Source organism: Palaemon carinicauda, chromosome 21 (assembly GCF_036898095.1).
Source record: "Palaemon carinicauda isolate YSFRI2023 chromosome 21, ASM3689809v2, whole genome shotgun sequence".
NCBI classification, from domain to species: Eukaryota; Metazoa; Arthropoda; class Malacostraca; order Decapoda; family Palaemonidae; genus Palaemon; species Palaemon carinicauda.
In genome coordinates, this window is record NC_090745.1 from 8,380,841 (window position 1) to 8,405,746 (window position 24,906).

At 44.2% G+C, this 24,906-nt stretch overlaps 1 protein-coding gene across 12 annotated transcripts in view; it reads right to left on the reverse strand.

Annotated features, from left to right (window-relative positions):
• The window catches only part of LOC137614625 (uncharacterized), a 146,525-nt gene that overhangs the window by 8,589 nt on the left and 113,030 nt on the right, over positions 1-24,906 (reverse strand). For 5 of the 12 annotated variants that reach the window (XR_011039109.1, XR_011039106.1, XR_011039107.1 and 2 more), the window contains one exon: positions 22,077-22,245. The exons of 5 other annotated variants lie outside the window; for them this stretch is intronic. Coding sequence is in view for 2 of the 7 variants with exons in the window: in XM_068344324.1 (XP_068200425.1) it covers positions 22,234-22,245 (12 nt within the window). In the remaining 5 variants the exon portion in view is untranslated. Of the gene's footprint in view, positions 1-22,076; positions 22,246-24,906 lie in introns of those variants that run through there. 2 more of the 12 variants (XM_068344323.1, XM_068344324.1) reach the window with 1 other exon arrangement.

Genomic DNA, 24,906 nt, shown 5'->3' on the forward strand with positions numbered 1-24,906 from the left:
GTACGCAAGTCGACGTCCTCAGACAACCATTAAAACCATTAAAAACACCAACCCACACACAGGCGTACAAAAACTAAGGTTGGGGGGAGGTAGTAATTCCTTTGCCTAATACAGAAGCCGTAGCTACGTATGGGCCCAAGGTATAACATTCCTCATAATCCACTCTCACCTCTCTGAGGTAATGAGAGGCGAACACAGAGTTGCTCTTCCAGAACGTTGCATCCATAATTTGTCCGACCGACATGTTCTTGCGATAAGCAAGAGAGGTCGCAATGGCTCTCGCTTTGTGAGCCTACACTTTTAAAAGGCCTTAGTGTTCTTCCTCACACAAGAGATGCGCTTCCCTTTTAACTTTCCCCAGGAAAAAAGACAAAGCGTTCTTAGAAAGGGGCTTCTGAGGATCTTTCACCGAACACCACAAGGAGCTAGAAGAGCCTCTCATATTTTTAGTGTGAGACAAGTAGGCTTTGAGGGCTCGGACTGGACAGAGGAGCCTCTCTTGCTCTTGACCCACTAGGTTAGTCAGGTTAGGAACCTCAAAGGTCCTTGGCCAGGGCTTTGAAGGGTTCTCCTTCTTGGCAAGGAAATCTATTCTTAAGGCACAAACTGCCCCATTCAGATTGAAGCCTACCTGCTTTTCAATTGCATGGACCTCACTGACCCTTTTAGCTGTTGCTAAGGCCAAAAGGAAGAGGGTTTTCTTCGTAACCTCCCTAAGAGAAGCTTGTGAGATGGGTTCAAATCTCTTGGTGCACAGAACTTTAAGAACCACATCAAGGTTCCAAGAAGGGGGCTTTAACTGGACCTGTTTGGATGTCTCAAAAGACTTTACAAGGTCATGTAAGTCCTTATTGTGAGACAAGTCCAAGCCTCTATGCCGACAGACTGTAGCGAGCATGCTTTTGTACCCTTTGATTGTGGACACTGTCAGCTTAGCATCCTGCCTGAGGTACAACAAAGAATCAGCAATCTGGCTCACAGAGGTAGTGGATGAGGAAAGTTTGTGCTTCCTACACCAAGCTCTAAAAGCCTCCCACTTGGACTGGTAGACTCTCTGTGAAGAGACCCTCCTCGCTCTGGCGATAGCTTTTGCAGCTTACACCGAAAATCCTCTCGCTCTGACAAGCTTCTCGATAGTCTGAAGGCAGTCAGTTTGAGAGTGAGGGGGTTTAGATGATACCTCTAGAAGTGGGGTTGTCTGAGCAGCTTTGGACTTGCAGGAAGGCTTCTTGGAAAGTCCATCAACATGTCCACCACTTCCGTGAACCATTCTCTCGTTGGCCAGAATGGAGCTACCAGGATCATTCGTCCCGAATCGAGGAGGGCGAATTTCCTGACGACCAGATTGATGATCTTGAACAGGAGAAAGGCATACGTGTCCATTCCCGTCCAATCCATCAAAAAGGAATCCACTGCTATCGCCTCCTCGTCCGGGACCAGGGATCAATAGTTGGGGATCCTCTTGCTCAAATTGGAGGCGAAAAGATCTATTAGGGGTCTCCCCCACAGCCTCCAGAGAGACTGACAGACCTGTTGGTTGAGGGTCCAATCTGTGGGAAGAACCTGCTCTTTCCTGCTGAGCATGTCCGCCCTCACATTCCTCTGTCCCTGTACAAACCTCGTCAGCAGATCTACCTTGTTCTCCTTCGCCCAAAGAAGGAGCTCCCGTGCCGTTTCGAACAGAGACAGAGAGTGAGTCCCCCCTTGCTTTCTGATGTATGCAAGAGCTGTGGTGTTGTCTGAGTTGAACTCCACAATCTTCCCAGACACAGTCTCTTTGAAGGCTTTTAGCCCTAGAAAAATGGCCATCAGCTCCTTCTTGTTGATGTGCCATTCCAACTGACTCCCTTCCCAAGAGCCTGAGACCTCCTTGCTTCCTAGTGTTGCCCCCCAACCTGACTCTGACGCGTCCGAAAACAACACTAGGTCTGGGTTCATCCTGTATAAGGAGATCCCTTCCCCCAACAAGGCTGGATCCAGCCACCACTTCAGAAGATCCTTGACTTCTGCTGGAATGGGGATGGAAAAGGAGTCTTCCTGCGTCTTTCTGTTCCACGTTTTCGAAAGAAAGTGCTGTAGAGGCCTTAAATGGAGTCTCCCCAGTGAGACGAACTGCTCGAGGGGGGAGAGAGTTCCCAGCAAACTCATCCATTCCTTCACTGAGCACCTCTTCTTGTCCAGGAAACTTCGGACCTTTTCGAGACATTTGGTCTGTCTTTCCTGTGAGAGAGAAGCCCGAAAAAGAACTGAATTCAGAACTATCCCCAAATAGAGAATGGTCTGATTCGGCTTAATCCGAGACTTCTCCCTGTTGATGACCAAGCCTAGATCTTGAGCCATCACTAAAGTCTTTCGTAAATCCTCCAGACATTTCTCCTTACATTTCTCCTTTGATCGTGAACGAATTAGCCAATCGTCCAGATAAAAGGATATCCTTATCCCCTTTTGATGCAGCCAGCCTGACACTTTGATGCAGCCAGCCTGATACATTCGCCATTATCCTGGTTAAGACTTGAGGAGCCGTGCTGAGATCGAAGCAAAGCTCTCTGAATTGGAAGCACTTGCCCTGCATTACAAATCTCAGGTACAGTACTTCCTTGAAGTCGGATGGATGGGGACGTGAAAATACGCGTCCTGCAAATCGAGAGACACCATCCAGTCCCCTGGACGTACTAATGCCAGCACAGACTGAGTCGTCTCCATGGAGAACTTCGTCTTCTCCACGAAGACGTTCAGAGAGCTGACATCCAGGACGGGTCTCCATCCACCCGAGTTCTTGGGCACTAGAAACAGGAGATTGTAAAAGCCTGGGGAGGATAGATCCCAAACTGGTTCTATCGCTCCCTTGTCCAACATCTGATTGACTAGATCCAGGAGGGCCTTCTGTTTCCCCGGATCTGTGTACTGAGCTACTAAGTCCAGCGGAGTATCTGCGAGAGGAGGCTTCTTCAAAAAGGGGATCTTGTATCCTTCCTTGATGACTGAGAGGGACCAGGTGTCTGCCCCTCTTCTCTTCCAAGACTGCCAAAAACCTGACAGTCTTGCGCCTACTGTCCGGAGGAGGTGTACTTCATTTTCTGGAGCAAGCTCTGAACGAACCTCTGTTCGATCTTGCTCCTGACTTGCCTTCTTCCTCTAAAATCTGGTCTTGAAGTAGTCCTGCCTCGAAAGGGTTGCTGGAATTTCTTATCCTCCCGCTTCAAAGTAGAAGGAGCGGCTGCCAAGGGCTTACGAGCCGAATGCGATAACAGGTCTTGGGTGGCATTTTGGGCCAGAGAAAGCGTAATGTCTCTCACAGGGGCCTCAGGAAAAAGATGTTGCGACATGGGGGCGTAAAGAAGCTCAGACTTCTGCGCAACGGTTACAGACCTTGAAGTAAACGCAAAGCAGAGCTCTCTTCAGGATTCCTGCTGAAAACAGCAAAGCCAACTCATTAGCCCCATCTCTGAGGGACTTGTCCATACAGGACATGATACTGGTTAGGTCCCTAGTTCCTTCCATCTTGTCCGTTTTCCTGGCCAGAGTCCCTAGCGACCAGTCTAAAAAACTAAAAACCTCAAAGGCTCTAAAAATGCCTTTGACGAGGTGATCCAGCTCCGACATCGACCACATGACCTTGGCCGAGTTGAGAGCATGCCTTCTAGCCGAATCCACTAAGCCAGAGAAGTCACCCTTGGAGGAGGCAGGAACTCCCAGACCCAGAGGTTCCTCAGTCTCATACCACATGCCAGCCTCCGAAGCAAGACAAGCTGGTGGAAACGAGAAGGAAGTCTTGACTGCTTGTCTCCGTTCCTTCATCCAGACATCCATCTTCTCAAGAGCCTTCTTTGCAGAAATCGACAGCTTCATCTTGAAGTCTGACTGTTTCTTGGCCTTTTTCTGCTAAATTGGGATTGAGGAGATCGCGGGACAGCAGGTTAGAATTCCTCTCCATAAAGTTCAAGGAGAGAGCGAGAGAACTTTGTAATCTCCGGCAGTGTCAGCAGGTTTATCTTGGTCATCAGAGACCTCCTCAAGATCCTGATCTACCTCTGCAACATCCTTCAAACGTGAAGAAGGCTCCTTAGAATCCGACAACGGAAAATCGAATGATTCGTCCTGCAAAAGAGGGCTGCAAGAAGCTTGACCCAGAGAACAGCTTGCGTCCTGTCGCCGAGCGTAGGTGTCGTCCTGGCGCCGTGAAGAGGTATCGTCCTGGCGCCGAGAGCTAGAAGAGTCCTTGGTGCAGTAGGAGGAAGAGTCCCGAAGGTGAGAGTCCTTACGCCGAGAGCTGTTAACGTCCTGGTAACGAGAGGCAGAATCGTCTCGAGGAAGTAGGCTGGTATCGTCCTCGCGCCGAGAGCGAGAGGCAGAGTCATCCTGGCGTCGAGAATGAGAGGCGGTATCGTCCTGGCGTCGAGAACGAGAGGCAGAGTCGTCCTGACAAAGAAAACGAGAGGCAGAGTCGTCCTGACAAAGAAAACGAGAGGCAGTATCGTTCTGGCGTCAAGAACGAGAGGTGGTATCGTCCTGACAAAGAGAACGAGAGGCAGTATCGTCCTGGTGTCAAGAACGAGAGGCGGTATCATCCTGGCGATGACAGGAAGTTTCGTCCTGCATAAGCATGCCGTCATCGTCCTGGCGCCGAGAGAGAGAGGAGGTATCGTCCTGGCGCCGAGAGCGAGAGGCGGAATCGTCCTGGTGTCAAGCAGTAGCGGAAGCAGAATGGCGTCGTGTCTTTGAAGAAGAGCGCAAGGGTTCCTTAGGAGAGGAACTCTGTTCTCTCTTTTAAGCTAACTTCTTAATAGGCAAAGAGTCGTCTTTACGTCTATCGGGCTGGGCGTGAGGGCGGCTAAACGCTTGAACTAACAAAAAAAAGTTGTTCCTGCATTACAGACATAAAAGACTTAGCAACTTCTACTGGGTCTTGCAGTCCCGAAGGAGAGGGCTGACAAATTACACTAACGGACCTAGACTTCATCCTTTTCACAGGCACGGAGTCTAAATCGTCCTCCAACGGACAAGGTTCATAGCTACTAGAACCGGGAGAGTGAGAACGAGACAGTTCGTCACGGTTCCACCTCCTCTTCGTAGGTCTTGAAGCCTCAAACTTCCATTTGCGTCTGGAGAGGGATTCGAAGAAGAAACTAACACATCCGACGCGCCTTTTCCGTGGCGGTCAAGAGCAGCCTGGGAATCGGCAACAGGACTGTCTGAGGCGATGGCTGACCGAGGGTACGTACCTCTCACCCCCTTTCAGTTGTCGACGTACCTTCTCCCTTGGTCCTGGGAGCTTGGTATAGGTCTAGACCTAGGGTAATGACAGGTTCAGTCAGTCGCCACCTCCACTGCACTTTCACAAGCACTAAAATCATTCTCACTTTTCTTACCTTTAAAGGCCGCAAGTTGCTCTTTAATGGCCTTCAACTCGGCAGCCATCCTAGCATACCGAGGGTCATCCGCAGATACGGATCCTGTAGAAGGGGCAGGAGTTACTAACTCAAGGGAAGGATCAACTTCCAAAGAGGAATTAATTACAGGCTCAAATGATAAATCAACACTTAAGCTCGTCTTCCCTCCCACTAACAGATTCAGATTTAGACCTAGAAGCTCTCCTAACTCTTTCGAGCTCTAGTTTACGCATATAGTGCTTTACAACCAACCAATCCTTTTCATTCAATATCTTACATTCCCCCCACCTGTTATTAAGGGCACATTCAAAACCCCTAAAACTCAAACACACGGTGTGAGGGTCTACCGCCATTTTCGGCAACCTCACCTTACATTCCTCATTCGCACAAACACGGAATTGAAACTTATCAGTCTTAATGACAACAGCAAAAAAGCAAAGAAATAACAAAAACATGATTACCAAATCTCCAAATCAGTGTACTTCTCCAAATAGCAGACTGGTACAGCGATACAGGGAAAGCTAAGAAAAACTCTTAATGACAGACCAACGTGTTGCAGAGATGAACTGAAGAACCGAAAACGGGAATGATTCCTAGTACCACCCGGTAAGGGTTGTTAACCACCTAACCACACAACCACCACAAGGTGGTTGCCGCGTTTTTTTGAAAAATTCTGCTGAAGGTCAGAGACTTAAGCTATATATATATAACTGCTAGGTAAGTTCTATTCATAAAAACAAAATTGAAAATATAACCAAGTCATTTGTAAATACTCAACATCAGATTAATGAGACACCAGGCACACAGACAAAATTAATACAATTTAACAACATAACACAAGATGACATCACCAGAATTATCAAGAGAGCAAAGAAAAACTCCACAATCGATCCTATGCCAATATCCGAGGTACTTGGAGAGAAGGACTTTTCTAGTCTAGCCAAAATAATAATGAGAATAGCAAATGCAAACATTGATGAATGTAAGTTTCCTAAATCTGAGAAAATGGCTATAGTCACACCAGTTCTCAAAATTGCACTGGAATACCAGGAATTAAGCTCATATAGACCTATTTAAAATCTATCCTTTGTCTCAAAAGTGCTTGAATATGTAATTCTTGAACAACTAGTCAGTCACTTAGAAGTAATAGAAGCTTTGCCTGACAACCAATCTGCTTACAGAAAACTATACTCTACGGAGACAGCCATCTGCTCTGTTGTAAATGATATGCTTGAAATGATGGATGAAAATAAAAGTGGTATCTTAATACTGCTCGATCTCAGTGCGGCTTTTGATACAGTGGTGCATGAACTGCAACTAAATGATCTACAGTCCATCGGCGTTGAAGATCAAGCCTTCAAATACCTAAAAGACTACTTAGTTGGTAGAAATTACTGTGTACAAATTGGAAATGATATTTTGATTATAAAATAAATTTTTGAATATACTTACCCGGTGAATATATAATAGCTGACGTCTCGGACGGCTCGACAGAAACACAAAAAACTTGCGAGCGATCGCCATGAAGGTTGCGGGTGTGCCCACCAGCACCAACTATCGGCCAGATACCGCATATACATGTAAACAGCTCCAGTTCTTCTCATCCCGCTGGGTCTCTATCGGGGAGGAAGGGGGGGCCTTTAATTTATATATTCACCAGGTAAGTATATTCAAAATTTCATTTTATAATCAAAATATCATCTTTAAATATTTAACTTAGCCGGTGAATATATAATAGCTGATTCACACCCAAGGTGGTGGGTAGAGACCAGTATTAATACAGTTTACGGCGTATATGCTTAGAGTTTTTGACAGTTATATCATAACAAAACCAAAATAAATATAGGTACCTGGTAAGGAAGCTGACTCTGACGATTACTCTGCCTTGTTAGTCCGCTTTCCTCACGAAGCCCAGCCATCCTCTCAGGATGCTGAAAGACTCCCAGGAGCTGAAGTATCCAGGGCGACAACCCATACAACAGGACCTCATCAAAACCCTTAATCTGGGCGCTCTCAAGAAATGACATTAGACCACCCGCCAAATCAACCAGGATGCGGAAGGCTTCTTAGCCTTCCGTACAACCCAAAACAAGATTAAAAACATTTCAAGAGACAGATTAAAAGGATATTGGAATTAAGGGAATGTAGTGGTAGAACCCTCACCCACTACTGCACTCGCTGCAACGAATGGACCTAGTGTGTAGCAGTCCTCATAAAGAGTCTGGACATCTTTTAAGTAAAATGACACGAATACCGACTTGCTTCTCCAAAAGGTCGCGTCCATAATACTTCGCAGAGATCTGTTTTGCTTAAAGGCCACGGAAGTTGCTATAGCTCTTACTTCGTGCGTCTTAACCTTAAGCAAGCAACGGTCTTTTTCACTCAAGTGAGAATGAGCCTCTCGGATTAAAAATCTAATAAAATATGACAAAGCATTCTTTGACATAGGCAATGAAGGCTTCTTAACTGAGCACCACAAGGCCTCAGATCCACCTCGTAAGGATTTAATCTGAGCTAAATAAAACTTCAGAGCTCTAACTGGACACAGCACTCTTTCAAGCTCGTTGCCTACGATCTCTGACAGGCAAGGTATATCAAATGACTTGGGCCAAGGACGAGAAGGCAGTTCATTTTTGGCCAAGAAACCAAGCTGAAGTGAACTTGTGGCTTTATCTGGGGAAAAGCCGATGTTCTTACTGAAGGCATGGATCTCACTGACCCTTTTAGCCGAAGCCAAGCACACTAAGAAAAGTGTCTTGAGGGTGAGATCCTTCAGGGAGGCTGAATGTAAGGGCTCAAACCTGTCGGACATTAGAAACCTTAGGACCACGTCTAAGTTCCATCCAGGAGTTGCCATACGACACTCCTTAGAGGTCTCGAAAGACTTAAGGAGATCTAGGAGATCTTTATTATTGGAAAGATCTAAGCCTCTATGTCTGAATACAGACGCCAACATGCTCCTGTAGCCCTTAATAGTGGGAGCTGAGAGGGAGCGAACATTTCTCAGATGTAGGAGAAAATCTGCGATTTGGGCTACAGAGGTACTGGAAGAGGAAATAGATGCTGACTTGCACCAGTCTCTAAAGACTTCCCACTTCGACTGGTATACTTTGATGGTAGAAGCTCTCCTAGCTCTCGCAATCGCTCTGGCTGCCTCCTTCGAAAAGCCTCGAGCTCTTGAGTGTCTTTCGATAGTCTGAAGGCAGTCAGACGAAGCGTGGGGAGGCTTTGATGAAGATCCCTTACGTGGGGCTGCCGTAAGAGATCTATCCTTAGAGGAAGACTCCTTGGAATGTCTACCAGCCATTGAAGTACCTCTGTGAACCACTCTCTTGCGGGCCAGAGGGGAGCAACCAACGTCAACCTTGTCCCTTCGTGAGAGGCGAACTTCTGCAGTACCTTGTTGACGATCTTGAACGGTGGGAATGCGTACAAGTCCAGGCGAGACCAGTCCAGTAGAAACGCGTCTATGTGGGTCGCCTCTGGATCTGGTACTGGCGAGCAATAGGTCGGGAGCCTTTTGGTCAACACGGTGGCAAAGAGGTCTATGGAGGGTTGACCCCAAGTCGCCCAAAGACTCTTGCACACGTCCTTGTGGAGGGTCCATTCCGTGGGGATCACCTGACCTCTCCGACTGAGACAGTCTGCCAAGACGTTCAAGTCCCCCTGGATGAACCTTATCAACAGGGAGATGCCTCGATTTTTTGACCAGATGAGGAGGTCCCTTGCGATCACGAACAGAGTGTGGGAGTGAGTGCCTCCTTGCTTGGAGATGTATGCCAAAGCTGTGGTGTTGTCTGAATTGACCTCTACCACTTTGTTTCGAAGAATGCTCTCGAAACTCATCAAGGCCAAGTGGACCGCTAATAGCTCCTTGCCGTTTATGTGCATGCTCTTCTGAACCGACGTCCAAAGACCCGAACATTCCCGACCGTCCAGAGTCGCACCCCAACCCAAATCCGACGCGTCTGAGAACAACACGTGGTTTGGGTTCTTGACTGCCAGGGACAGACCCTCTCTCACTTATGTTGCTGTCCCACCAGTTCAGGCATGCTTTTACTGGCTCGGAGACCGGGATTGATACAGCTTCTAAAGTCTTGCTCTTGTTCCAGTGAGAGTCTAGATGGAACTGGAGAGGGCGAAGGTGAAGTCTCCCTAACGAGACAAACTGCTCCAGGGATGACAGAGTTCCTACAAGGCTCATCCAACTTCTTACTGAACAACGGTCTTTCTTCAGCATGAGTCGGACTTTGAGCAGGGCTTGCTCTATTCGGGTGGCAGACGGAAAAGCCCGAAAAACTAGACTGCGAATCTCCATCCCCAAATAGAGAATCGTCTGGGATGGAATCAGTTGAGACTTTTCTAAGTTTACCAACAGTCCCAACTCCTTTGCCAGACCCAACGTCCAGTGTAGGTCCTGCAGACAGCGATGACTGGACGATGCTCTGAGAAGCCAGTCGTCCAAGTACAGGGAGGCTCGAATTCCCGATAAATGAAGGAATTTTGCCACATTCCTCATGAGCCTTGTAAACACGAGAGGAGCAGGGCTGAGGCTGAAGCACAGTGCTCGAAACTGGTACACCACATTCCTGTAAACAAACCTCATATACGGTTGGGAATCTGGGTGTATAGGAATGTGGAAGTACGCATCCTGCAGGTCGAGAGAGTCCATCCAGTCTCCCTCTCTGACCGCTGCTAGGACGGACTTCGTGGTCTCCATCGTAAATTTTGTTTTCGTAACAAAAACGTTGAGCGCACTGACGTCCAGCACTGGCCTCCAACCTCCCGTATGCTTTGGGACTAGGAAGAGATGGTTGTAAAATCCCGGTGATTGAAGGTCCGAGACTTTCACCACCGCTCCCTTCTCTAGCAACAGAGACACCTGGTGATGTAGAGCTTGTCTCTTTGACTCCTCACGATACCTGGGAGAGAGGTCTAGAGGAATTGTTACTAGAGGAGGTCTGCGTACAAAAGGTATTTTGTACCCCTCCTTGAGCAACAACACAGACTCTTGGTCTGCACCCCTCTTCTCCCAGGCCTGCCAGAAGTTGTTCAGTCTGGCCCCTACCGCTGTCTGAGGACGTGGGCAGTCAGACTCTGCCACGGGAGGTCTTGGATCCTCTCCTCTTGCCTCTCTTTCCTTCGGTACGAGCGCCTCCCCTGCTGGGAGCTCTGCCACGAAAGGGCGGGATAAACCTAGACGCAGGAGTCTCGATTCTGGGTCTCACAACAAAGGATGAAGAAGGAGCTCCCTTGCGAGCAGAAGAAGCCATCAGGTCATGTGTATCCTTCTGTACAAGCGAAGCAGCAATGTCCTTGATCAGCTGTTGAGGAAACAAGGCAGCCGATAAGGGAGCAAAGAGAAGTTCCGATCTTTGACAGGGAGTAACTCCTGCTGAAAGGAAAGAGCAAAGGGTTTCTCTCTTCTTCAAGACTCCAGACGTAAAGGTGGAGGCGAGCTCATTGGAGCCATCGCGGATGGCTTTGTCCATACAAGACATAATAAGCAAGGACACATCCTGGTCAGCAGACGAGATCTTCCTGCTTAATTCTCCTAGAGACCAATCTAAAAAGTTAAAAACTTCGAAGGCCCTGAAAACCCCTTTAAGGAGATGGTCAAGGTCCGAGGAGGACCAACAAATTTTAGAGCGTCTCATGACCAGGCGACGGGGAGAGAGTACGAGGCTTGAGAAGTCACCATGGGCAGAGGCAGGGACTCCCAAGCCGAGAACTTCTCCCGTGTCATACCAGACGCTCGCTCTAGAAGCTAGTTTAAAAGGTGGGAAGGCAAAGGCCGTCTTCCCCAAACTCCTCCTGGTAACCAACCAGTCGCCTAGTAGACGTAAAGCCCTCTTAGAAGAGCGAGAAAGCACTAGCTTAGTAAAGGAAGGCTTGGCAGCAGCTAAGCCTAGCGCAAACTCAGACGGAGGCGAACGAGGAGCAGCAGTGACAAAATGATCTGGGAAAAGATCCTTAAAAACCATCATGATTTTCTTAAAATCCATGGAAGGTTGCGCAGCCTTAGGCTCTTCCACATCTGATAAAACGTCCAAAGGATTATCAGTAGGCAGGGGATCAGCAACATCCTCATCTGAAGGAACCTCGTCCGACAATTAATGAGTCTCAAGCACGGAAGAGACCTGCCGTGGTGGCAATGCTTGACAAGCAAAGTCCACACGCAAAGGAGCATCAGTAGCAGTCAAGGACGCTACGTCATGTAACTGCTTAAAGGACTGACCAGCAACAGCAACAGGAGTGGGAGGACGTTCGACGTCAAGTCGAGACTGCCTTGACTGCCTAGATTGAGCAGTCAAAACAACCCTTGACTGCGGTGCTTGACGCTCAACGTCAAAACAAGGCAACTGAGCTGGTTGGCGAACGTCCTGAACGTCAACACGAGCATGCGGTGGCGGCTGAACGTCAACAAGCGGCTGAACGTCAACACGGGACTGCATCGAGTGAGGCTCCAATTCACGTGACTGACGTGACTTTGTAACGTCAACAGGACGAGTAAAGGCTCGTTTGGGCGGCTGAAGGCCAGGATCTCGATCAGCGTAACGGTGAGGATCATCGTGAACCTGCTCAACGGTATACTCCTCCATAAGGGAGGCAAGCTTATTCTGCATATCCTGCAGGACAACCCATTTAGGATCAACGGGAGTCGGTACAGGCCAAGACGATGGTAACGTCTGTGACGGCAAAACATTGCCTTTACTGAGACTCTCGGAGCCCGTGTTACACTTTCGTTTAGGCGGCGAGCAGTCTTCCGATGACTGCACAGGGTCAGAGCTGTCCCAATGGCTACAGCCAGGACGCTGGACTTGTCCTGAAGGGACTGACTTCCGCTTTAAGGGTCTAGAAACTTTGCTCCAAGGTTTCTTTCGCGAGAAGCCTTCGGTTGATGAGGAGAAAACCGCCTCGCTCGTCTTATGGTAAGGACGGTCTTGACGAGACATGCCCTAGAGGGAACGTCTGTTCGTTGGTTAGAGCCTCTCATCCCCATAAGTCCTACGACATTACTTCTCCCTGGTGCATGGGAGCTTGCAAGAGGTCTCGGACTAGGCGAACGACAAGCACGAACAGACGAACCCTCGGTCGCAACACTAAAAACACTTTGCGCACTAATCACTTTATCCCCACGATTTTCTAATGTGGCACTCTGACACTTTAACACTTTCACATCCGCCATGATTTGATTACGATCCGTTGCCAAAGACTCAACTCTCTCGCCCAACGCTTGAATGGCAAGCAACATATCCCGCATGGATGGTTCATGAGTGCTAGTAGAAGGTTCAGGCACAACTACTACAGGGGAAGGATTAGGTTCAGGGGCATGGGAGGAGGAAAAATCTAATGATCTAGAGGAACTTCTCCTCACCCTATCTCTCTCAAGCTTACGAGAATACTTATCAAACTCTAGCCAGTCGAATTCCAAAAGTACCACGCACTCATCACACCGATCTCCTAATTGGCAGGTTTTACCCCGGCAATTAGAACACACGGTATGTGGGTCGAGAGAGGCCTTTGGAAGACGTTTGTTACAATCCCTAGCATTACATTTACGAAATTTAGGAATCGGAGAAGGGTCAGCCATTTTGAAAAGTCAAAGAAAATCCAAAAACAATCCAAAGTCATCAACAATAAAATCTATCCAATAAAGGGTTCAAGAGTTTTAATTGAAGATAAAAAACACCTGCACTCACTCAAAACCAAAAAGAAGTACTTCACCAAGAATGACGAAAAACTCCAGGTCAACAGCGAGTAATGGAATCAACTTGTCGACAAGACCGACAGAGAAGAACTGGAGCTGTTTACATGTATATGCTGTATCTGGCCGATAGTTGGCGCTGGTGGGCACACCCGCAACCTTCATGGCGATCGCTCGCGAGTTTTTTGTGTTTCTGTCGAGCCGTCCGAGACCTCAGCTATTATATATTCACCGGCTAAGTTAAATATTTAAAAACTCTTATCATCATATGAACCCTTAAACAGAGGGGTACCCCAGGGGAGTGTACTTGGCCCAATCTTATTCTGCATCTATACTATTGGTCTATCGAAAATGCTACAAATGCATGGCGTGAAGTTTAAACTATTTGCAGATGACACACAATTTTACTTTCCATAAATGATATACATGACTCTACTCTAAACCAAATCCTTGATAGTGTTAGAGAATGGATGACATTTAAACAACTAAAATTAAATGAGAATAAAACTGAATGCATGGTGGTGGGCAAGAGAATATTCAAACGAACATAATGACTTGGTGCCGATATCTAATAAAGTTCGAGATCTAGGTGTATTTCTTGACTGTAATCCGTCTCTAAATGCCCAAATAAATATGGTAATAAAAACTGCTGGTTATCATCTAAGAAATATTGCGTTTATAAAAAAAGTACCGGGACGAAAATTCTGTAAAGAAATTTGTGATAAACTGTGTTATTACCAGGATTGACTATTGCAACTCTATTACAATTTACCAAAAGTGCAACTTAAATTACAAAACATAATAAACAGAGGAGCAAGACTGATAAAAGGTGTCCCACCTAGAGAAAGGATCACCCCTATACTAATCTATTTACACTGGCTGCCGGTTAAAGCGAGGATTGAATTTAAAGTATGTACAATAACCCACCAAGTTATCAGAACCGGGCATCCACAATACTTAAGAGAATTGCTACATATTGCGCAGCCAACAAATCGTGTCGACATGAGAATAGTTACAGATGGCTTCAAACTATTGGAACCTAGATATATGTCTACTGTAGGCTCCAGAGCCTTTAAATATGCGACCCCGAGACTATATAATAAGCTCCCACAAAACATTCGAATGATTGAAGACATTAAATGTTTTGAAGAGGAAACTGAAGACTTTCTTATTTCATGAGTCTTTTGACAGTGACGATTTAACTGTAAATGAACAATAAGCGATATGAAACGTTAATTACTCTGAACGAACAAGGTAAAACGACAGTGGAGGTCCTGTAGAGAGTGGGATTCCCCTGCTGTAAGGGACTGGAAAAGCAGCCATCAAAGTAAAGTAAGTAAAGTAGGTAAAGTAAGATCATCCTGATATTTGGGGTCGTCACCACACTGTTGGTGACATTACATATCAAGCAAAAGGGTCGAAAGGTGAAAGTACCCAAGTTGTCCCAAAGAAGTTGAAGGGCATCCTCCATCACTGCAGTGATGAGCAGTGGTGGCAATTGTGCGGCCTCTGAAAACCCTTACCAAGAAATCTCTAACATGGGTTGGGTTTGGTACAGTGCTGCTGCTCCTCGCACAATACCATGCAGAGAAATGCTGTAGGCTGAAGTTGCGTGAGACTTGGTCCAATCAGTTATTCTGTGCTTCAGTGACCTCTACTTTCCTTTCTTTGGGGTTGCAGGATTGGGCTAGTAGCACTGGGAAAGTAAAGTTAATATTTGTGAAAGATCCCTGGTGACTAAAGAAACAATCGCCTAAGAACCAGAGTAAACTGCGATTAAGCGATTCCCAATTGCAAAGTGATGCCAAACCTATGGGAAGTGACAATTGTAGAGAACAAGTGTGGGGGTACTTCTCTTGCCAGGAGAGAGCAATTAAAATGTTCCTACGAAGGCAAAACAATAAGGGAAAGAGTACAAGAAAGCCTCAGTGCTCATGAAGTGGAGAGCTTATAGCCTATGCAAGCAACGACAATGATCATAGCTTCTCTTTCTACCACTAAACTGCACTGGAAAAGCTGAAATAAAGCAGATGCCAAAAGTTGTAATCTGAAAGCCACTAAAAAAACATGCATGAAGCATCTGATAGTGAAGTTCAAAAAAGTGTGGTGCTGAAAATATATTTATTACCCAGTACATATCTCACCTCGCCTCATGGACAGGAGAGAACATACTGTACTAGGTTATGTTCTTGGCATGTACTCAATGATTGATTGATTGATTGACTATTGAGATTGTAGTGATCATGCACGTAATGATTGTACGTGTGGTGATTCTGTAGCTAGAGTGTGACCGTTTGCCGTCAGCATACTTGAGCTGCTACCTGATCTGTCTCATCGCAGTGCTCCTGTTGGGTTGTTTTCTCTGAAACTATGAAGGAGGAAGTGGAGGACTTGTAGCAAGCAAGTGAACACCTGTACAGTACTGTATACCAAAACGTTTTCTTGGGGAATGAAGCATTCCCGATATGTAACCTCTCGCTTATAGTGGTCAAGAAGGTACTAGGATCATCTTCCTGATTAGATGCATTCCCAAGTGTTTGTAGGGAAAGAGCAGTCAGGGAGGTTCCTGTTGTTCGGTTGAGTAAGAGGAACAAAATGAAGATTCTACTTCACCTCTGGCAGAGTTTTTCATGGATGCTTTCGTTGATTGTGTGCATGGTGATGGTGTAACCAGTGGTAAGTGGTATAAAATTTCTTGAGAACATCCCGAGACAGGAAGTTAACTAATGGGGCTGTCTACGTCCTAACCAGCAGCACTTTTGCTTGGTTATGCAGACCTAGCACTGGTAGCAGGCATGTACAGTAAGTTTCTGTACCTCACACCAAAACTCCATCCTGTTTGGAGGGTTGGATTCCGTATAGCACTGCTCCTTTCATGAAACCATACTGAGGAATCGGCTATCTTGTGCATCAGAGATTATCTTGCTCAGAGGGCATCACATCTGAAGGTTCAGCTAAAAGCTAGAGATACAATCAGTAGAAGCATCTACAAAGATCTAGTCAGCACACCCTAATACTCTTCTTATATAAAAAGAGAATGAATATCAAGGTACCCTGTAGTGGGAAAAAATGGCCGACACTTCCATCCCAACCAGCATTGAGCATGGTCAGCTCAAGAGTTGAGAGCTCCGAAGTTTCTTCTCGCTATGGAAAAACTCTCAGCTTGTACTTCTACCAGAAATAAAATCGGGCTCAGTAAAAGGTGTGTGAACACCCATACAGAATACCCAGATACCTAAAAGGGTCATGTGCGCTTATGTTCCATCCCACTTTGGGAAAACTCTCGATACTCTCTCAATAAAGAAAGTTCCTGGTAACACTCTCTCTCCCATGGGAAGAGAAACGGTAGGAATCACGTGTATACCTATCTATCGGTCTTCTTAGATTTCTTCAAATGCATCTTCTACTACTTGTTCTCTTGAAGTTGCAACAAAGATGAGGCAGTGAAAGTGACCAGAAGAGCACAGCCGGGAAATATTTCCTTAGCACCTTCCAGGATCATTAGACACTGATAGTGGAGCAGATAACTGGAATAGCTTTCATTTCTGGAAACAAGCACCAAAATTGCACACACTTCTTGAGAATTGCCATTTTGATATAACCCGTTTTCCTCCTAAAAACTCATGATGGCAGCCATTTTCAAAGATGGATACCACTGAATATACAAAAAATTACATTTTGCAATAAAACTGCAAAGCCTGTTCTCTTGAAGTTGCTACAAAGATGAGGCAGTGAAAGTGACCACAAGAGCACACCCAGGAAATACTTCCTTAGCACCTTCCAGGATCATTAGACACTGATAGTGGAGCAGATAACTGGAATAGCTTTCATTTCTGGATACAAGCACCAAAATTGCACACACTTCTTTGGAATTGTCATTTTGATATAACCCGTTTGCCTCCTAAACTCATGATGGCAGCCATTTTCAAAGATGGACACCACTGAATATACAAAAAATTACACTCCCTCCCGGTTAAATTGTACGGACCCACCCTTTCCTTGCCAAGCCATATGTTCTTGCAGAAGGATGTCCTAGAGGGCGCTCGTGTTATGTGTCGGTGGCGTGGACCAAGTGTGGTTTCTAGGGCCTCTGTTACGGCCCTTTCCTTTGATGAAGGAATTATCTAAATGGAAGACAGCCTGTGAATAGTGGTTTTCACACGCCCCTGATGGATACACGACACCCACAAGATGCTCGCGCGAGGGTAGTAACCTTTGCATTCCATGCTTTTATCTTTCTCTGGTATATTTGGAAGATTTATATCAGAAAAGTGTAAAGAAGGACCCTTTTCACCAGCAGTCACAGGTCGACCCAGAAAATTACATTTTGCAATAAAACTGCAAAGCCTCATCTGCAGCTGCAAAATGCATTATAGGGTAAACTAAGGCATTAGCATTTGCACTGACTGCAGTATTCAGACTTGCGTCCACTCTTGTTCAGCTGCTGGCAACTCTGTAATGGATGGGAGCTCTGCCCAAATGATCTTCCACAGACCACCTTGGTCCAGTTCCAGTTTGGAGTCTTTGTTTATAGCTGACTGACTCAAGATGCAGCCAACCTACTAGGCATCATACTTCAGATGCAGCCCCTCTGCTAGGCACCATGTTTCACCTGCTGCTTTAGTATTGCTCCGCTTGGAGGAATGGCTCCACATGGCTTGCGATTCTAAGAAAACGTGTCCGACCTCGCATCATTAACACCTTCAGCTATCCTGGATCTTTTGTACATCATGACCACAAACTTCTCCAGTCTCCAGGTATTCATTATCCACTACCGGTGGGTAATAGCCGAATTTACTTAGGACACCGGAAGTTTCCTCATTAACACCCCAGGTTTGCCAAGCAGAATACTGACTCGACATTGTAGCCACCAAAGGCATAGACGAAGAGCATACGATTTGCCCTTTTCTTTGATTGCAACAAAAGTCATGTACAGGAATCCACCTATGAATGACGGTAACACTCAATTGCTGCAGATCTAGGTCCTGAAGTGTCTTCAGAACATTGACTGTAATAATGATGTGTGTTGCTGGCTTTGCTGCCTGCTTCTGTTCCATGCCTGGTATGCACATAGACCTGCATGTCACCTCCTTCATGACTACATGGTGCAACACCAGCAGATGTATAGCGTGGTTGCTAACAGTATCTTTCATCTTAGTAAAAATCATCACATTTAGTGTAGCCACATATGTAGGCTAATCTCATCAGCCAGAAATTTGTACAGTTCAATTTTGTCCTCATTTTCTCTCAGGAAGTTTCACTAGCTCAAGGGAATTTTGCCCTCCCTTATCACCCTAAGTTTCACCCAGCATCCTCACTTTGATCTTAGTTTCAGCTTTCAGACTAAATGGCCAGTGGAGATCAAACAATGTTTGTTTTCTTGTACTTGGTAGAGTATGCTTGTATTGTAGGAAGGACATGGAGCATAACATACTCTTTGAACATCTTTCAACTCCATGCTTCAGCTTGTTCATTAACACTGCATCAGCATTAGTGGTGTGTTGACGTCTGGCTTTGCCTCAGTTGATGTAATTTGGCTCTCAAAAATTGTAGCGAGGTGAGATTTTTGACAGGTGTGGAGCTTTCCACCATTGCCGAGGGCAGCAGGATGTAACTGCTTCTCATGACGGAAGAATCCTTTTCAATTCACTTTCTCGCTGGCATGGCAGCAACAGATTGGAGAACAGTTGACCGTCTGCCTTCAGCACATTTTGCCTTAAGTGTGTCAACAGATCTTGTTACCGACATGTTACCTCATACTATGCAACCATCTGGTTGACTTCATGACCAGCCATAGTCCATCTTCTCACTGCTGATAGGTCTTCAGTCAATCTGATTGCACCTCTGTCTGCCTTAATGACAGCATTGGCCTGGTTGTTAGCTTGATCAATAGCCAGTCAGCTCGATTGTGTACAACAAAGTTTCCAGTCTGGAATTTCCAAGCCACCTGTGGAGGCTTCTATTCCAGTGTCATTATGTGTGTAATGGATTGGAAGCCACCATGCATAGTTTACATTGTTGTTGGCAAAGTAGTATGGTAGCAGCTAAGCCCAATGACTGACAGTACAGGAAGAAATTGGCTTCCCTGAATGATTAGATCATCAAAAAGGATCACCAGTGCCATTGACAATATCATATACCAAAAATGAAACTAGGCAATTTACAGTTAGTGAACCTCACACCAAGCTTTGATGCTAAGAACCTCTTAAGGTTATTCATCCGTCTCATTCAAGTAGTACGTGTCTGGTGCTTTCAGAAGTTTGTACGGACTGCATGTTACCTGATGCATCTTATGTCCTAGTGATGCTCGAAACAGTCGGAAATTAATTTTCCTCGTTTTTTTTTTCTTTTTGCATTTTTTAAAGTTTATACATGAAAGATTTAATTTAAGGTTGTTACTGTTCATAAAATATTTTATTTTGATTGTTTATTACTTCTCTTGTAATTTGTTTATTTCCTTTTCTCACTGGGCTATTTTCCTTGTTGGAGCCATTGGGCTTATAGCATCTTGCTTCTCCAACTAGGGTTATAGCTTAGCCAGTAATAAAGATAATAATAATCCCTGCCTCCACTAGGATCCTGTCCAACAACTGTCCTGGAGTAGTGTTCAAATAGATTTCAACACAACAACCTTAACATTAAGACCCTCTCTAGTATGATGACCTTGTCATCCCAATATAAGGCAGAGCCACTGGACCTACTTGGCTCTGCATACATCAGCTGGTCAGCAGCAATGACTGACACCTGACCCGGGTTTAGAAAAACTAACTGATGCTGGGCTTATTAGACAGCATTTGGGATACTAAACTAATTATTTGTGCATGCTAAATTATCATTCAGTTGAAACTGAACCCCATGCTAGGTTTCACAGCACCAGTGCCTTCCAGTGTGCCCTGGTTGTGCATTGACATTCGCTCTGTTAGTACAAGGAAGCCATTGAGTAGTTTGTAGTTCCAAATTAGGATTCTACATAGTGAAAAATGTATGAGTTGACACCAAGATCATTCAATTAGGTCACGTTTTTGCGATTTTGTTGTATCTATCTATTTACCAATGCACTTCCCCAATTTTGGGGGGTAGCCGACATTAAACAAAGGAACAAAAGGAGACCTTTCCTCTATACGCTCCTCCCAGCCTAACAAGGGATTCAACCGAGTTTGGCTGGTACTGTTAGGGTGCCACAGCCCACCCTCCCCCGTTATCCACCACAAATGAAGTTTCATACGCTGAATCCCCTACTGCTGCTACCTCCGCGGTCACCAAGGCGACTGGAAGTAGCAGCAGGGCCTACCGGAACTGCGCAATCGATCGCCATTCATTCCTATTTCTAGCACGCTCTCTTGCCTCTGACATCTATCCTCCTATCACCCAGAGATTTCTTCACTCCATCCATCCACCCAAACCTTAGCTTTCCTCTTGTACTTCTCTCATCAACTCTTGCATTCATCACCTTCTTTAGCAGACAGCCACTTTCCATTCTCTCAATATGGCCAAACCATCTTAACACATTCACAACCACTCTAGCTGCTAAATCATTTCTTACACCCGTTCTCACCTTCACTACTTCGTTCCTAACCCTATCTAATTGAGATACATTAGCCATACTCCTCAGACACTTCACCTCAAACACATTCAATTTCTCTATCTCCGTCACTTTCATTCCCGACAACTCCGATCCATACATCACAGTTGGTACAATCACTTTCTCATACAGAACTCTATATTCATGCCTAACCCTCTATTCTTTATCACTCCCTTCACTGCCCCTAACACTTTGCATCCTTCATTCTCTCTCTGACGTAAATGTGCTTTCACTCCATTTACTACAACAACAGAACTCAAGTACTTGAACTGATCTACTTCAAGTAACTCTCCATTCAAACTCGTACCACCCTCCCTTCTCATGCATCTAATAACCTTACTCTTACCCACATTAACTCTCAAATCTTCCTCTCACATACCCTTTCAAACTCTGTCACTATTCGACCAAGCTTCTCTTCCGAGTCTGCAACCAGTACCAAATCATCCGCAAACAACTGATTTACCTCCCATTCATGATCACTTTCATCTATCAGTTTAGATCCTCGACCAAGCACTCGGGCATTCACCTCTCTCCCCACTCCATCAACAAACAAAATGAACAACCCATGGCGACATCACACATCCCTGTCTCAGCCCCAATCTCATTGTGAACAATATTTGTATATGCAACGGCATCAATCTTGGAAAATTGCAGCCATCTTGAAATTTTAAATGGCTAATGGGTCTTATCAAAAGAGCACTCTCCAATGGGTATTTGTGCCAATGTTGGTACTGGTTTCTGGAAACGCAAATTTTATCCTGAAAATTTGCTGTTATCAGGCTCCACCACGAAATATGAAATGCAATACCCTTCCCTTTTACACACTGTGGCAACAGAACTCTTCCTCTGACAAGCAACTGTAATGTCTAAGGAAAACCAATTGAACTCTTTAAATTCACATTGTGGTGACCTTGTCGTCATTCTAAGGTCACAAATGAGGGATAAAACGCAACATATGACATCCAACAGAAGTATGTTGTACAACGGATAGCGACAGTGGCACAGAAAACAGTCACTCAATTCCAATTATCATGAAACACACATATCATTGGATTCCTCCTCCATTAATATCCCTTCAGCAAGAATGTCTGCAGTGCATTTGTTCAACTTGAAAGAAGAAGAAAAAGATTTAAACATACAGATCAGGACGCTGAAAAGTTTAAATTATACTGTCTGGAGGCCGAAGTTAAGTTTAACCGTTTAACGGCCATTCCAGCTTCGCTGAATTTACATTCCTTTCAAAGGTTGATGGTTTATATTACGTGCAGGAACCAAGAATAATCAAACCACCAGAAATAAGAGTTTCATTCTTAGCACAATCCTCTATATAATAATATTGGAAAAACCTGTGTCATGGCCTAATGGAAACAACCACCAACACATACTACCTTCATACCAAAAATCTATGATGGCAAAAGGCTATAAATCAAGACTATTTCATTCTTCGGTCACTTTAATCACAACTTGATAACTTGGTGCTATTTTTCTCGATGATGGAGAAATTCTCGATTGCCGAAGAGATTAACAGAGACCATCTAACGATTGACCAGTGGTTACATCAACATCTGTAAGAAAATTAATATTTTGAAAAACTTGTTCCATTAAGCAAAAATATATTTAAAGGGTTAATTATTTAAGGGATTCTGACGAAGGAAAAATCTATTTCTGGGGAGAGACCTGTGGGCAACTCCAAAACAGAAGGATGACCTAGAAGGCGTTCGTGTGGGTGACGGTGGCGTGGTACAAGTGTGGTTTCTGGGGTCTTTGTTACGGCCCTTCCCTTTGATGAAGGAGTTATCTAATTGGAAGACAGCCTGTGAATAGTGGTTTTCACACGCCCCTGATGTATACACGACACTCGCGAGGTGCTCGCGCGAGGGTAGTAACCTCTGCATTCCATCCTTTTATTTTTCTCTGGTATATTTAGAAGATTTATATAAGAAAAAGGAGAAAGAAGGACTTTTTCACCGGCCGTCACAGGTCGACCCAGAAAAAACATTTCAAGGAAAGATATGACAAGTCAGTATAAATAATATAGTAAAATACCACTAGAAATATTACTTGGCAAAATAAACGGATTTTGAGCGAAGCGAAAAATCTATTTTTGGGTGAGGTAGCCATGTTTTCCTGATTGAAGTTCCTTCAAAGGTAGCTTCCTAGGTATATTTGACTACAGTGATATATCCCATAGAATTTACCAAAGGTATCCTGGAGCGAATATCCCTTAAAATTTTAAAAAAGGATATCGCGTAATATCAGAGGACGTATTCTTGACACATCTTGTGGCTATCTATACCCCAATAGCGCTTTCACTTCGAGGGGAAAGAGAGGCAAGAATAAGGAGAGTCGTTAAAGAGGCGACACTCCTACTGTACTGTAAATAGTGCGCCAAATCGCCACCGAGCCATTCTTTGTAGGTGTTGCAGATACAGTACCATAGGGAGGGATTAATTATCCTTTTGTCCAAAAGAGGGTGGGTCCATCAGGACGACATGGTTACCTCACCCAAAAATAGATTTTTTGCTTCGCTCAACATTCGTTTTTTGGGCTCGGGCCATGTCATCGTGATGGAAGTTTACCAGAGCATTAATGTATCTGTGGATTTTTAATAGTGCCGTTCATCTCAAGATAACTCTTTCCTTTTGGTCTTTTAGATCTAGAGACACTTGATGTTACCGTTATACAGTGAACCCTCGTTTATCGCGGTAGATAGGTTCCAGACGCGACCGCGATAGGTGAAAATCCGCGAAGTAGTGAAACCATATTTACCTATTTATTCAACATGTATATTCAGACTTTTACAACCTTCCCTTGTACGTAGTACTATTAACAAACTACCCTTTAATGTACAGAACACTTAATGCATGTACTACAGTACCCTAAACTAAAACAGGCACAAATATTAAAGGCAATTTTATATCATGTGTTTCCTAAACACGCTAAAAAGCACGATAAAAAATGGCAACCAATGTTTTGTTTACATTTATCTCTGATCATAATGAAGAAACAAACTGGAGGTAGAGCTTTGCTTATTACCCAGACATATTTCCCATACTTTTCCCTTAGAACTACATCACATCTTCCTACTTTATTTATATATATATATATATATATATATATATATATATATATATATATATATATATATATATATATATATATATATATATGTGTGTGTGTGATATATATATATATATATATATATATATATATATATATATATATATATATATATATATATATATATATATATATATATATATATATATATATATATATATGTATACACATATACATACCTACATATATACATACATACATATATACATATATACATACATACATATATACATAAATACATGCATACAAATATATATATATATATATATATATATATATATATATATATATATATATATATATATATATATATATATATATATATTACTGTATATATATATGGGTTATGGAAAAAATCCGCGAAGTGGTGAATCCGCGATGGTCGAACCGCGAAGTAGCGAGGGTTCACTGTACATCAATCAGCTGATCATGAAATACGTCAAGTGCTTCCTGCCCCCTACAGGGAAGAGTCTGGGTAGACAAGGAAAAAACCCGAGGATTGTGAGTTCAAGGAAACAATCTAGCAAACTGTTTGTATATTAGTGTCATCATACACGTAAAGCATAGTCTGTATTAGGATGGTATTGATCTGTGCAGGTTACTGTACCTCCTAGGCCTGTCGATAAAGAAACTGACAGGTTTATATACTGTACGTGTAGGAAACCTTAAACAGTAAAATGAACAGTCTAGTACAATAAGATTTTACCTGTTTGCTTGGAACAATATGAATCTTAGTTCCGATATTTTCTTAAATATCAAGAGTCAAGGATGCTCTGACTTATACATACACTGTAATGTTTGGGGCGAAAAAGAGACAAAGATTCATTCTATTGTTTATTACAAAAATAGAAATCATGGTTGTATTCAATTACATTTTACGCTGATCAATTCTGCATAAAAGCATAAACAGTAATAACAGAAATAAAGTAAGTTTCACCTGAAAAGGAAACATTAGCCACTCTAAGGGAAATATAAAATTTCACTATACATTCTGTTGTTACTAGGAACACTGTGCATATAAGTATGCTGGCACTTCTGTCAGTCTATTATGCTTAATGTCCCCTATGTAGAGAGAACAGTCTATAGTGTCATCACTAAACACAATG